This window comes from Aspergillus saccharolyticus, assembly GCF_003184585.1.
Source record: "Aspergillus saccharolyticus JOP 1030-1 unplaced genomic scaffold BP01scaffold_16, whole genome shotgun sequence".
Taxonomy (NCBI): Eukaryota; Fungi; Ascomycota; class Eurotiomycetes; order Eurotiales; family Aspergillaceae; genus Aspergillus; species Aspergillus saccharolyticus.
This window is the reverse complement of record NW_020290626.1, coordinates 276,037-289,500: the sequence shown is the minus strand read 5'-3', so window position 1 is coordinate 289,500 and position 13,464 is coordinate 276,037. Positions and strand designations below refer to the sequence as shown.

Sequence of the window (13,464 nt, the reverse complement as noted above, 5' to 3'; positions counted from 1 at the left end):
CAAAACCGATGGCCAAAATAAATTACATCTGTGGTGACATGATGGCTGCTCAAGCCTACAACACAATGGAACACCAGTAAAAGTGTGAAGGTATGGACTGTGAATAGATTCCAATCTCAAGGATAATAGTATATATACATAACAACGTATATACAGGGAACAACACACACAACATGATAAACGATCCCTAAGAACGACCGATCACTAACTGAAAAGAGATTTTCTTCGCTTTTTTTCGTCGTCGGGCTTCAACGTCTTCCGATCATACTTTGTGTACTCATCAAGCAATGGGGTATTCGACCCCGCAATTACTTTTCCCGTGCCAGGACATGAACACATTTGTCTGTCACCGGTGGAGGCAATAAGATGCTTCATAAGTTAAGGCTTGTGACTGCTTAGTTACTGAAGAGAATGGAAACCAATCCTGCGTCCTCATGCTTTGGAATTCCAAAAGGCGCTTGTCTTGTTCCCAATGATAGTCATGGAGACATGTCCTCTAGATGAAGTGATATAAGAGAGTACCCAAACCAGGCTAAGCTTCCTTGCTTAGTGCACATCCCTGATCAAGCCGTTTCTCGTGGCGGACTTGGCGCGGCAGCACTTGAATTCGTACCAGTCGGGTTGGAGGGTAGACCGCCGCCTGATTGATGCGCAGCGGCGGTGGTGGACCAAGAGCTGGAGGAGCCAGCGGGGCGCTGGGTCGATGCGCTATTGGCACTAGATGGTGCCGTTGGCGAGGATAGCGGCGGTGGTGCACCAGTGCTCGAGACATTGCCCTCCGAGGCATCGTGACCGGTGCCTGCTATGGCCGCGATCGTCGTATGATGACCGTTCATGAGACGAGGGCGTTTGGAATGAGGAGCCGCTTCAGGACTGCGAGTCGCGGAGTCTTGGTGTTGTTGTTGTTGCTGTTGTTGTGGTGGTGGTGGTGGTTGTTGATGCGGCTGCTGCTGCTGCTGCTGCTGCTGCTGCTGGGAATATGATGATGAGGGTGCTGCGCCACTGCTGGGTGTGGGATTGGTTGGAGAAGGGTCAGGGCTCAACGCTGAGGAACTCGTGGGAGGATGCAGCATTCGGTTTGTTGACCGGTCCTCGCCCGAGCCGGTTGTGCTTGTGAGATTGCGCTGCTGCTGTCTTGTTTCCGTACTGGAAGGTGCAGCCTGCGGGGTGTCCTCCTGGTGCTGCTGCTGTTGGACGGAGCCAGTGTATCCCACCCCGACGCGGCCCATTCCCTTGTCATGCATTACAACTCGTTTCCATTTCGCGACAACATTATCGTAGTCCCACCGCGATGCGCTAGGGGAGATCTGACTTTGATGCGCGTCTAATTCTCTAGCAACGTCTCGTGGCAGAGGCAAGGTGTCGGGCGGAAAGAGCGCAAATTCTCTCGGCCATTGGCAGGAACCCAGTCGTTCCACTTGGGCGCGGAGTTGGTTCGCTTCTTGCTGAACGCGGGCGAGTTGTTCATCGAGGGATTTGCGCTTGTCCATTTCGCGGGCGAAAGCGCGCGTGATCTCAAGTTGCCAAGCATCTCTGCGCATCTCCTGGGACAAAGAAGCCCAATGCTTGAAGGCGAGCTCGAGGTGACGAAGGCTGAGGTCTTCGTGTTGTTGAGCGCTGCGGGTGATCATGTTGGAGTCGAGCCCGAAAGTGGACGGACGGCCAGAGTGTGGATGAGAGCTGGACTCGGCGGAGGAGAGTTGGTCGGATTGCCACTGTTCGATCTTCGCGCGCAGAGCTTGTCGGACAATTTCGAGGTGCTCAGTTCCCGGGGGCTGAAGAGGGAATGAGGTCGGCGAAGGGAACGGGTTAGTCGCAAATAAGCTGGGAGGAGGTGGAAGAAGCTGCAGACAGAGGGAGGGAAACGTCTGCGATTGGATGTCAAAGTCAAAAGGCGAGAGTCGGGGGCGCATTCGAGTACTAGACGAAATAAACACGTCAGATTGCCCATAGTAAGGCGCAAGGAGTCAGATGGAGGTCAGATGGAGGGTCGCCATACGTTGCAGCTTTGATGTTGTCTAGCACCTCGCGCAAAGCCAGTTCCAGCGCCCTCATGGTGTCTGGATTGCCCGAGTTGTGCCTATCCGTGAAAGTGAAGGATCCGGTTCTGGACTGTGAAGGCGCAATACGCGAATGGGAGGAACTACCCTCCGCCTGACTAGGATGGGGAATGTCGTTGATGACTCCAGTCGCATGCCAAGTGGGGGTATTGAACATCATCCTATACGCGCCATCGCGTGGCTTTGTGCCCGAGTCACCAGAATTGAATAGGTCCTGTTGACGTTTTCCCGGTGTTCTCTCCGGGGTGTCGCGTCTGCCGGATGAGGTGCGAGCTTGTCGTCGCGTGATCTCACTTCGGATGCGTCGAATCTCCTCGACATCGTGAATGCCATCGGGTTTTTTCTTGAACATAAACTGATCGAGGTGTCGTCCGAGGGAGGACGAGGTGAAAGCCTGGCGGCAGTATTGGCATTGCCGATCCTTGAGGGCTGGATTCTTTGCGGAGCTCGACGGGTGCTCGTCTGCTCCGACCGAACCTTCCGGGGTATTGGTCGGACGTGACGAGGCGCTTTCGTCCATAATGAGCCGGTTTGTCCGTAGTCAATGATTGTGGGATTCAGATTGTAGTGAGTGGTGACGGCTGTGACGAGACGCGTTCAGTGGGAGGGTTACTGATCGATGGCGTTTACTGGAAAAGTATAGCTTAATGCATGACACAAACAAATATGGACGAATGATACCAGGTGGTGGGAATTGAGCGAGACCACCGACAAAATGCGCGGTAAAGCTAACCAAGAGAGATGCAGGAGGGGTGGGAAAGCAAAAAGAGAGGGAGAGAGAGAGGGAAGAAGATGAAGAGGAAGAGAAGGAAAGGAAGGGAAAGGAAGAGTTGGTGGTGACGATGAGAGCAGGAAAAGAAGCGCCAAGCCAAGCTTGGGGCTCCCAGTGGGGAAGAAGGGAGGGGATTGTCTACTGTACTTCGTACTTCCTCTGCCTCATTCTCCAACAGTTCAACTAATTGTCTCAGACACAATCCTTCTGTCCTGTACCGCTCGCCTGGTACTTATGTTTGTCTACTAGACACCGTCCTCTTCTCTATTTGTATTCGTCTTTGAACACCATGACTCGCTCGACTTCCTTCCCATCGCCAATATCCTCCATCCAAGCCCTCCATAATCCTCCGCAATTGAAATCAAACACCACTTTCCCCTGCTTGAGCTCACCACCATTGGTTACAGACTCATCTAGCTCTGCCTCAATTCCGATGATCCCACCCTGACCTTCACCCGTTAAGCCCCATCTGTCTCCAGCCGAACGCTGCAACTCGCCGCGGGGCCCAGCAACCGCAGCGACAGCCTCAGCCAACGAGAGATTCGGCGTCGAGAAGCGAGAGATGGCGCAAGCTGTGCGAGCAGCCGCCGTGCGAAGAAAGGAATCGCCATTGCCTGTACCCGACACCGCAACCGCACGTCTCGAGCGCTTTTTCTGCGCCATCAATCTTTCCTTCTCGGACCACGCTTCGTGATTCCACGATGCCTCATCCTCCGTGCTGCGCAAAGATCCATACATCCAATCGACGCCCTCTCTAACCATCCCAGGCAAACAATCTCCGAGAGTCATATCCCAAATACCTTTCTTCACCCTATCCTCTATACCCACCTCAGCTCTTCCATACCACATCTCCTCTCCCCCACTCCTAACGACCTCCTCCTCTCCTTTCTCCTCCCACGCCTCCGCCCAGAATCCCGCCCCCAGCGTTGGCGTATCCCCAATCCTCCCAGGCAACTTATTCGTCAATCCCCCGGTACTCGTCGCAACGGCCAAACCCCCACCTTGATCTAAACAAACACACCCCACCGTCCCCTGACTCATTGTAACCGTCTCCGCTTCCCCGCGGAGACCCCTAAGATGCTCCTCCCACCGCCTCTGCGTAAAGAACCATTCATCCGGCTTAAACTCCAACCCCCATTGTCTAGCAAGCACATCCTCAACATACGGCCCTACAAGCTGCGAGTGCATGCTGCCACGATCATCTTCATCCTCACCACCACCACCACCACCAGCGCCACCATGTCGGCGACCATCCTTCCGTCCCGACCGAACCAACACCTCCCGCGCCAACTGAATCGGATGCCTCACATTCCTCAGCCCCATCACGCCGGCGCCGCGCTTGATAATGCCGACCTCAAACGGATGCGCCGGGTTGACGGAGCAAACCATAAGCGAGGCTTCCATTTCGATGGTGCCGGCGGCCGTGAAGACGCTGCCGCGCCCGCAGTTGAAGAGCGGGTCGTCTTCCATGAGCGAGACGGCGTGGACGGCCGCGTCGAGGGCGGAGGCGCCACTTTCGAGCAGCGCCCGCGTGGAGCGGAGGTATTTCAGGAGGGAGGCGTGGTATTGCGCGTAGAGGTCCGGAGGCAGGGTCGAGCGGTGAATCGCCCCCGCGCCGCCGTGGAGGATGAGGGTGGGTTTAAAGAGGGCGGGGAGTGGGGGTTTGTCGGAGGTGGAGGTGGTGGTTGTCATGGTGGTTTGGTCCGGTGGGTGGTGCTTGTAGCTTGTAGTATATGTAGATTGCCGGAACGGAAGAATTGAATATGTAACGAAGGGCCACCCGGAAATCTGAAGGGTTTCGCTGAGAGACAAAACTGCTCCGTCGTGACAGTAGAAAGGGTTGGGGGGAAAGGAGACGAAGGTCGATGATTTGTCGCGCGGCTTATCAGCAACGGCTCTTGGCCTGATTGGGAAAGTCCTGTGCCACTGGCTCACTTCGTTTATCTGTCGGAAACCTGCTGAACAAAAGGTTATCAATTCACCATCAAGCCACCATCGAGACAGTAGTATCTGAAAATGCTTCACTGTGTACGAAGTATGACATTATACCTGTTATCTGCATGTTAATGTACAAGAATAAGAGAGGACCAGTCCCTCCGGCCGGATCCGCAGAGACCTCTTTTTTTCGCATCTGCCCCCTCGGCAGATGTAGAAAAAGAAAAACAGAAATACACAAGGACGCAAAGGCTGTGTCATCCAAAATCGCCGACAAAAACCCACTTCTTTGTAGAAAAGACATCATAAGAGCGGGGACGGATCAAAGCAAGGAAGTCGAAAGCAACCTCTATACCATGCATCCTAAAATGATATGAACCAGCCCAACACCAGAGAAGAGAGACCACGATAAGGATATGAGAAACATGGGCATATTGCTGACAACGCGGGAATTCGTACGTTCCTAACTAAACATCAAAGGGAGATAGGGTCCGTTGTGGTGGAACAATTAGGCGACGGCCTTCTCGGGAGACGGAGGAGGGGGGGGAAGCTAAAATCGACGAAGATTAGCCTTCTGATATAGTTTCCATGATAACCGACTGCCCGGACTTTCTGAACAAGCCAGAGTACAAGGCAACGCCCCAGAGCAAGGAAGACCAAAAGTATGCGGGCAATCTCACCTCGAGTTTTGTGTTGTCGGCCATCATTCTCTGGAACCCAATACCAACACCCTCAATGACAGCCAGAAAGACAGCACACATGATAGCCGAGTTACGAGCAGCTTTGACACCACCACGAACAGCGAGAGCACCACCAGTGAAGAAACCAGCAATGACTGAGGCGATAAAAGGTTAGCTATGTCGTCATTTCCAATTGACGCGCAATCTGCCACAATGTAGCCCAGCGGCGTGTGTAAATGTAGGACGGATAGGCCGGGTATGACATACTGGCATTGTAAGGATCCTCCTTCTTTCTGATACCCTTGATCGCACAGTCAAAAGTCGAGAAGAGACCACCCCAGACACCAAAGTTACCACCGAGAACGGGCGCACGAGCCTTGATGGCTGTGAGGGCACCTATCCGACGCTCTCCGTAGGGGCTGTTTCTGAAACCCTTGACACCGTGCCAGACGGCACCACCGATAGCCTGCAGAGTATGCTGGTTAGCTGTTGCGATCGATGGCGAGATGCAAATGCAGCGGAGAGAGATGCGACTTTTGGGGGGTCCGATGATGACGTACACCCATACAGAAAGCACCACCAAAGTCGCTCAGGGCAACCCAGGGGCAGGGATCTCTGGAGTGATCCATTGTGAAGTCTGAACTAAGAAGAGAAAGAAGGTGAGGAGCAAGATCAAGAAGCTAGCGTTGCCCGGAGAAAGTCGAGTAGTGGCTGTTGCAGAAGCTACCAGTTCCCGAATATGAGTATTGAAGAAGGGTTAGGTCGAATGGTGACACAGATTGAACTCGACAGTGAGGTGGTGCGAGTTACAGTGAGATATGGGGTTGTGCTGTCAGAGCGAGACGGTGCACGAGAAGCTGGCTGAAGCAGTCTTTAATGGACAAACTCTGGGGTCGGAGAACGGAGAGCGAAGGCGGATCGCAACAATAAGTTTCTGGCTTTTTTCGCCGGGAAAACGTGACTTGCGTCCCCCAGTCATAGTCACGTGCCGATAACCAGCCCGGGAACTCCCTTTCCAAACATCCTCCAAGCAAGTCTACGGAGTAGTTATGAGTGGCGAGTCGGGAAGACAAGGAGGAAAATATGCATCTCGACTGGCAGGGATTCCATCAAACTTTTTCTCTCCGCTTGTCCTTGTGTGCTTTTCTTAGACTCAAAGGGCCCGAGCACTTTCTTTGGCCGACTTAACCGGGCTTCGTGTTTTCTGACGCCATGCTGATGATAAAAGATCATTGTCAGTTCTACTGCAAATATACCAAGGTACTATATGCTATAGATCACCTTTCTCATCTGACAAATGATGACAGATTGGCACCCTCCGTCTGTTGTCTGATATCATAAAGCTCACATGGAACCATCGCAATAACTCGTACACCTCTATGCGTAACTCGCTTTGGGTTTCAAATTGTTATTACCAGCATTCCTTGCCATGCGGGCGAAATATACCGTCCCAACCCACTTAAATGTCCACGCTAAGCAAGATTATGCATGATAGAGTTTTATATTCTAATACATATATGTACAGCGTATGGGTCCAGCCACATTGCAGATCGCATCAATCACGACGGCAGATTCCAGATGAAGTTCAATGCTCCTCCTCCATATGCAGGGAACTGTCCACAATTATTGAGCCCGAAGGGCGCCATAGACGGATCAAATGGTAGTGAAAGCCAGTCATCCCCAGCAATATCATTGAGCTGGGGAAAGAGACTCACGTCCGCCAGACTTTGCGACACAGCAACATCGACCATGGGGTTGGGGTCCTCGGCTTCTATGTTCTGTTGAGGGCCCATCGCACCGCGAGTCGTCGTTCCATGACTGGGTTTGACCAACTTAGATGATGCAAGCAAGTTGCGACGCAGACGAGACACGTGCATTTCCAGCAACTCGGCGTACCGAGTGCTGAGGTGGATATCGTCGAGAGCATTCGACCTCAGTGCATGTACGCAGCGCTCGAGTATGTTTAGCGATTCACGGAGCTTTGCTGGACGAGTCCCGAGACTCAAGGCTTTCATCAGGAAGATAGAGGAACTAATGATCCGTAGAAACATGCGGACAGGAGAGAATCGCAGAGCTCCTGCGTCACCAAGCTGGATGACTTTCTGTAGGATTTGGCAACACCCGTCAATCACTTCCTGGATATAGTTGTAGTCAATGGGCTCAATGTGCATCGCACGGACTTCTTCCACGTTTGAGTTATTGTCTGCGACTATACGCTCCACGACTGCTTGCATTCCCACCGAGTGCGTGTACACACGCACAAAGTTGTATTCAATGAAGAGAATGTCATAGAAGTGCTTGCTAAGCACTACACAGTGTATAATCAGCATAGAGTGACAGAGACTAGTTTCGCAGGAGACAGGGGATCCCTACCATCATGCCTGAGATGCTGCTCTTTCCACTTTTGTAGGAGAGGGCAGAAGTGATCCAACAAATCGATATATCGTCCACTATGCAGTTGTTGCCTCGCAAAATTGATAGACGGGAAGAACATATCGGTCACATTCTTGGCCAACTTTGTAAGATCCATCCAAGAGTCCATGAGAGCCAGCCATTCGTCTTCCGAGTGGCTCACGTCCCGTGTTGTTTGTCGACCGAGTACTGTATGGTTTAAGCTCTGTGGCATAAGCGAGACACATCCAATTCGCCAGGCGAGTTGATTGATGTAGACGTATAAGAGGCGTTGCACGCGGAGTCTGCGCAGTTTGATTTGGTCATTCGAGATGAAGCCTTCATATAGCGACGCATAGTCGCATTTCTTATCATCAAGTTCGAAAATGCCCAGCTCGTGCGCGAGCGACAGCGCGGATCCGAGTAACATCCAGGACATCTGATCAGATCTTCTGGCCGGTTCAACCATGTCTTCAAGCCATCGGTTGGAGGACGAATCATCTTGGCTTTTGGGTTCCGGGGCCAACACCAAGTCAGAGTCCCAGCCATCACTCTCCGGTGGGAAATGAAGGGATCTTGGGTGCCATTCCGACATCAATAACAGCGCTTCAATGGTTCCAATGCTCCTATTTTTCGCATGAGACGACCTCTCCTGCCCGAAAATAAGCCGCATGACAAGATGTTGACAGTGCTGCCACAGACGATGGTGAATGAAGAAGTTTCGGGATTCGCCTCCAGCTCCAGGGAGGACATGATAACGGGAAGACAACATTAATATAGCGCAACATAAAGCAGGATCACAGGTGATCAGGTATTGGTGGGTGCTATGGTCGGCATAGAAGTTGGTCAATATTGGTGAAAGAGGAACCATGTTCTTGAAGAACCTGCAATTGTCAGCATACATCGATAACCCAGGACAAAGTAGTCACACGAACAAGTCGATGAGAGTCACCGCTTCTCTGGATGAGAACCAACCCATTTTGACGAATCGGCAGGTTTCCCAGACCTTGAGCACCTCTTCCGATACCGATGAAAGCTGTACCGGGCGCTTCGCCTTGGCCACAGCTTCCATAGGATATATGAAATGCGGTTCGTTCATGGCATTGTTGCTCACACGTATGCCTTGCGATGCACTATCCCGTGTAGTTTGCGATTGCGCCTGGTAATCGCTGGCCATATTATCCTGGCTATGGGCCACAGCAGCCTCAAACAGGATATTCAGAGCATCATTTCCACTAGAGACCACGGTGCGCATCATTGAGTTGGCAAAACTCGAGGTCGTTGGAGGCTGGCTTGGGCGTGTCTCGGGATCATAAGTCTGATGGGAATTTTCGTCAACTTTGTCATGCCTGTGGCCATGGCTTTCAGACCGCTGATTTGCCTGCTGCGGCATGCTATCGGGTAACCTCCGCGTCTGAGTTGCGTACATATTCGGAACAGAAGAGTGGTGTGATCTCCTAGGATTGTGGTCATGTTTGGTACTGTCATTGCCTGGTCTGTGATCGAACACATGCAGAACATCGTCTGGCACACTTCGTCGTCGAGTCCGTGGAGTGTTGAAGACATGAGACTGGAGTAAGCCTCTACTGCTACTGCCAGTAGTGCTACGATCGATAGATTGATCATCGAACACTTCGAGTACATCATGGGGATGAATTTCGCGCTGAGTCCGTGTCGCGGAAGCATGAGTCTGACGCAAGCCCCTGCTTTCGTTTTTATGGGCGCTGCTGTTACCAAAGGGACTATCAGCGCCGACTTGTAAAACATCTTCAGGTACCTCCCGCTCCTGTTGGGTATGGTCTGACAACCTGCGACGTGTATTGGGCGATGGCACGGGCGTATCTTCCGACGGACCTGTTGAAGAGGAATCAGCCCCCGAGATAAAAGCATCAAATCGTCCGAAGAAGCGAAGACTAGCACAAATAGCAGTGGCAGCAGAAGCATAGCACAGGCATCCATACCGCGTTTACTGCTTCTTTCCCAGGCCCTCTTTTCACTGAATACGCACTCCCTCTGTTCCCTTCGACATTTCGCACACGGAGGCCCTATTGGAAAGCCATCTTGATCAGTTCCGAGGTTGCACTTGGCCTTTCGCTGGCGGCACGAGAGGCAGGCCTTGTAGGTCCGTTGGTAGGTCCGCGTTGGGGTATCCCCGTAGCGGGCGGACGGCCTCCTGACTTCCATGATGGGCGGAGTTCCAGCTCAACCAATGACATCGCAGATAAAGGGACTCCGGAATCAGACTTGAAAATTTGGCAACTAGGCCGGAATGTAGGGCTGTGAGTCAGCCCAGATGGAGACCGACAGTTTGCGCGAGATGGGGGGAGACGCAGCGAGGGGGAACCGGAGCGGTAATCGGGAGGAAACATTGAAAACGGAAATAGCCGTCGTTTCCCGCCCCAGGCGGAGAATCGAAACATCCGGGGCTGTTGTAGATGTTGGTATGGAGCATGAGATGAAATTCTAGCTATGGCAGCACTTGGCTTAGGATGAAGGAGATTCATGCTTAATTCGATGTGTGTAGCCCAACCCAGAACTCAACTTGAATGAAAAATATCCGCACCTGCCTGAACTTATCTGCGATGTCATACAGCACAAGAATATATACTTGCTACACGCAGAGATGCTTCCTGAAACAAGCATCCTTACCTACTGACTGTAAATCCTCATAAAGTCCAACATGAATCCCGCCACTCCCACAGAGCCGACAATTAAATACACCAAGCTCAACTAGATTCGTATGCGCCCGGGGCTAGAGGCCAGCGGATATGGGGAGATTGAGGAAGAGCTATGCAGAGGATGAGTCGCTTTTTTCTGGGTGCAATAATTGTAGGAAAGGAACAAGGTGATGGCTTAGCTGCGACTGAACTTTAGCAATGAAGGGAGCGATGCTATAGTAGATAGCGATCGGCCTAACTCAAATAAGATTAGTTCTATATCTCATGCTGCGCCAGCAGGGGGTCAAAAGAGCGAGGCATGTTTTGTACTGGGCGAGATAGGCAGATATCGACATCATGCGATGCTGCCTAGGACTAGGATTAATCTCGCGCTAGACCTAGGGCTGCACGAACTACCAGGAAAGCAATACACGACAAGGAGCACAAACGCTAAGACTACTCGTAGTTTCTAGCCTGGAAAATGGAAGTGTGCATTTAAACTTCATCTAATTTTATAGGAGGCTGAAGATTTATTATAATCTGTCTTGATTTATAATGTTTGATACTCTTCATTGACATCCCAGGAATCCATGCAACACGTCATCATCAACTTAACTATCGTCTGAAATTATTCATCAAAGTGCGTTTATTTGTGGGCTGAACAACGAGTTAGCATAACGGTCCCGACATCAAAACAGAATTGAAATAACTTACGGATGCCCTCCTCAGGCTGGGGCTCAATGCCGACAATCTCGGCGGCGTTCTTGGTCTCAGCAGCCGTCTTGTCATCCTTCATGAAGGGGAAAGCCAGAACCTCCTTGATGCTGTAGTTGTCCGTCAAAAACATGACCAAACGGTCGATACCCATACCCCAACCACCGGTAGGAGGCAGACCGTACTCCAAGCTGGTACAGAAGTTCTCGTCAATGAGCTGAGCCTCGTCATCACCCTGGTCCTTCTGGCGGGCCTGCTCCTCGAAGCGGAGGCGCTGGTCGAAGGGGTCGTTCAACTCAGTGTAGGCGTTGACAATTTCCTTCTTGCAAACGAAGGCCTCAAAACGCTCACACAAGCCGACGTTCTGGCGGTGGTACTTGGCCAGAGGAGACATCATCTGGGGGTGACCAGTGATGAAGGTGGGGTTGACGCAGGTCTCCTCGATGAACTCGCCGACCAGCTTGTCCAGCATACGAGCGTTGGTCATGGGGGGAGAGCATTCAACACCAGTCTTCTTGAGAATGCGCTTGAGGAACTCGTTGGTCTCAGCGGTGTGGAGCTGGTCACCAGGAGGGAACTTCTCGCCGGTAGCCTCCTCCAGAGCGGGAATCATCTCCACACGGCGCCAGGGAGCCTTCCAGTTCACGTTGTAGACCTCACCGGACTGTGTGTGGAAGGTGGTCTCATAGCCTCCAGTGACGTGCTTGACCAGGCCGGAAACGAGCTCCTCGGTCAGAGTCATGACATCGTAGACATCGGCGTAGGCCCAATAGAACTCGCAAGTGGTGAACTCGGGGTTGTGGGTCAAATCGATACCCTCATTACGGAACTGACGGCCCAATTCGTAAACACGCTCCAAACCACCGACGATCAGCATCTTCAGGTACAGTTCGGGAGCGACACGCATGAACAGGTTCATGTCCAGCTCGTTGTGGTGGGTGATGAAAGGCTTGGCGGTGGCACCACCGGCGATGGCGTTCATCATGGGGGTCTCGACCTCGACGAAGTCGCGGCTGTCGAAGTAGTTGCGAATGTAGGAGACAATCTTGGCACGGGTGAGGAAGACGTTGCGCGAACGATCGTTCATGATGAGATCAAGGTAACGTTGGCGGTAGCGCTGCTCCTTGTCCTGCAGACCAAAGTGCTCGGAGGGGATGGCGTGCAAGCAGGGAGCGAGAAGAATAACCTCGGAGGCGAAGATGGACAGCTCACCATCCTCACGATTCTTGGGGTTACTGCGACCAGGGAAACCGACAATACCAACAATGTCACCACGGCGGAGGTGCTCGTGCTGGGCCTCAAAGGAAACGTCGCCGGCAACGTTCTGAGCCTGGCAGACAACCTGAACCTTAACACCCTCAGCACGGATATCGTAGAAGATCAACTTGGCACCGGAGGAGCGCTTGGTGAAGATACGACCGGCAATGCGGACGGTAACATCGGGCTTCTGCTCGCCCTTGGCAAGACCCTCGTACTCCTTGAGGTACTTGCGGAGGTCATCGGTGACCTGGAACTTGTGAGGGTAGGGATCGGGCTGCTTGGTCTCGCGAAGCTTGTTGATTCTCTTGCTGCGGATCTCGAAATATTGCTGGAATAGGAGAAGGTATCAAGCATGGTTAACAATATCGCGCGACACCATGCATATGATTGCGGGGTATAACTCACGTTGGGGGTCAGGTTGGCCTCGTCATCTTCGGCGGAGGTCTTCTTGACCGGCTTAGGAGGAGCAGCGGCCTCACGTTCCTTCTTCTTGGCTTCCTTCTCGCGCTGCTTCTGGCGTCTCTTGAGTTCGGACTTGGACACCTTCTCTCCGGTAACCTCGTCGAGGATAAGGTTGGCCAAGGAGGCCTCGGCCTGCTGAACGCCAGTGTTGTCGGCCATGGTAATTGAGCGAGGATTTGAAGTACCGGACCTGGAACTCAGACTCCTCTATATGACAAATGAAGAACACGGAGGAGGAGGAGGAGGGTAAAAGAGATGACACACGGAGCGGGTTTGGTGGGTTGGAAGTCGGAGAGAGAGAGAATTTTGGGCGGGAGAGGCAGAGGGTAACGGTGATTGGGTAGGGAGGGGCAGCTCCCCACCTCCGCCCCTCCTCAATCAATGACTCAATTTTCCATTCAGTAGTCAGTCATGAACTTCGTGTTATTGCAGCCTCAGGCCAAGATTCAAATTGTTAGTCTCTACAGGAGATTCTATCTTGGACTATGAAATCACTGAAAATCACTGAACAACCAAGTCTCATCGCTGTCCTT

At 52.3% G+C, this 13,464-nt stretch overlaps 5 protein-coding genes across 5 annotated transcripts; all 5 read right to left on the bottom strand.

The window, feature by feature from the left end:
• Nucleotides 1–563: 563 nt before the first annotated feature.
• On the bottom strand, nt 564–2,894 carry BP01DRAFT_341145 (uncharacterized protein; the record flags this gene model as incomplete). The annotated part of the gene is made up of 3 exons (XM_025573433.1): nt 2,000–2,894; nt 1,004–1,920; nt 564–889 (listed from the first exon to the last, which is right to left on the bottom strand). Exons 1-3 carry the CDS (start codon nt 2,578–2,580, stop codon nt 564–566), a joined length of 1,824 nt encoding a protein of 607 aa, XP_025431086.1. The 5' UTR covers nt 2,581–2,894.
• A 142-nt stretch (nt 2,895–3,036) lies between these two features.
• On the bottom strand, nt 3,037–4,663 carry BP01DRAFT_357033 (isoaspartyl peptidase/L-asparaginase). Its single transcript, XM_025575099.1, has one exon. The coding sequence runs from the start codon at nt 4,522–4,524 to the stop codon at nt 3,097–3,099; it is 1,428 nt and encodes a 475-aa protein (XP_025431085.1). The 5' UTR covers nt 4,525–4,663; the 3' UTR covers nt 3,037–3,096.
• A 295-nt stretch (nt 4,664–4,958) lies between these two features.
• BP01DRAFT_392047 (protein transporter TIM17) lies at nt 4,959–6,076 on the bottom strand (the record flags this gene model as incomplete). Its single annotated transcript, XM_025578116.1, has 4 exons — nt 4,959–5,317; nt 5,448–5,602; nt 5,715–5,913; nt 6,008–6,076. 4 exons carry the CDS (start codon nt 6,074–6,076, stop codon nt 5,276–5,278), a joined length of 465 nt encoding a protein of 154 aa, XP_025431084.1. The 3' UTR covers nt 4,959–5,275.
• Nucleotides 6,077–6,730: 654 nt separating this feature from the next.
• BP01DRAFT_319715 (putative C6 transcription factor) lies at nt 6,731–10,151 on the bottom strand. Its single transcript, XM_025572675.1, has 4 exons — nt 9,800–10,151; nt 8,774–9,692; nt 7,821–8,722; nt 6,731–7,755 (listed from the first exon to the last, which is right to left on the bottom strand). The coding sequence occupies exons 1-4, from the start codon at nt 10,020–10,022 to the stop codon at nt 7,007–7,009; spliced, it is 2,793 nt and encodes a 930-aa protein (XP_025431083.1). The 5' UTR covers nt 10,023–10,151; the 3' UTR covers nt 6,731–7,006.
• An 844-nt stretch (nt 10,152–10,995) lies between these two features.
• Nucleotides 10,996–13,210, bottom strand: BP01DRAFT_341133 (lysine--tRNA ligase KRS1). The gene is made up of 3 exons (XM_025573432.1): nt 12,875–13,210; nt 11,210–12,797; nt 10,996–11,152 (listed from the first exon to the last, which is right to left on the bottom strand). The coding sequence occupies exons 1-3, from the start codon at nt 13,088–13,090 to the stop codon at nt 11,142–11,144; spliced, it is 1,815 nt and encodes a 604-aa protein (XP_025431082.1). The 5' UTR covers nt 13,091–13,210; the 3' UTR covers nt 10,996–11,141.
• Nucleotides 13,211–13,464: the final 254 nt, after the last annotated feature.

Bases quoted from the DNA above. Each gene is read 5' to 3' on its own strand.
- BP01DRAFT_357033 (XM_025575099.1), bottom strand. From the start codon at position 4,524: ATGACAACCACCACCTCCACCTCCGACAAACCCCCACTCCCCGCCCTC.
- BP01DRAFT_319715 (XM_025572675.1), bottom strand. From the start codon at position 10,022: ATGGAAGTCAGGAGGCCGTCCGCCCGCTACGGGGATACCCCAACGCGG. The intron at 8,723-8,773 runs GTTCGTGTGACT...TGACAATTGCAG, and splicing joins GCGGTGACTCTCATCGACTT to GTTCTTCAAGAACATGGTTC. The intron at 7,756-7,820 runs GTAGGGATCCCC...TACACTGTGTAG, and splicing joins GCAGCATCTCAGGCATGATG to TGCTTAGCAAGCACTTCTAT.
- BP01DRAFT_341133 (XM_025573432.1), bottom strand. From the start codon at position 13,090: ATGGCCGACAACACTGGCGTTCAGCAGGCCGAGGCCTCCTTGGCCAAC. The intron at 12,798-12,874 runs GTGAGTTATACC...CTCCTATTCCAG, and splicing joins AGGCCAACCTGACCCCCAAC to CAATATTTCGAGATCCGCAG.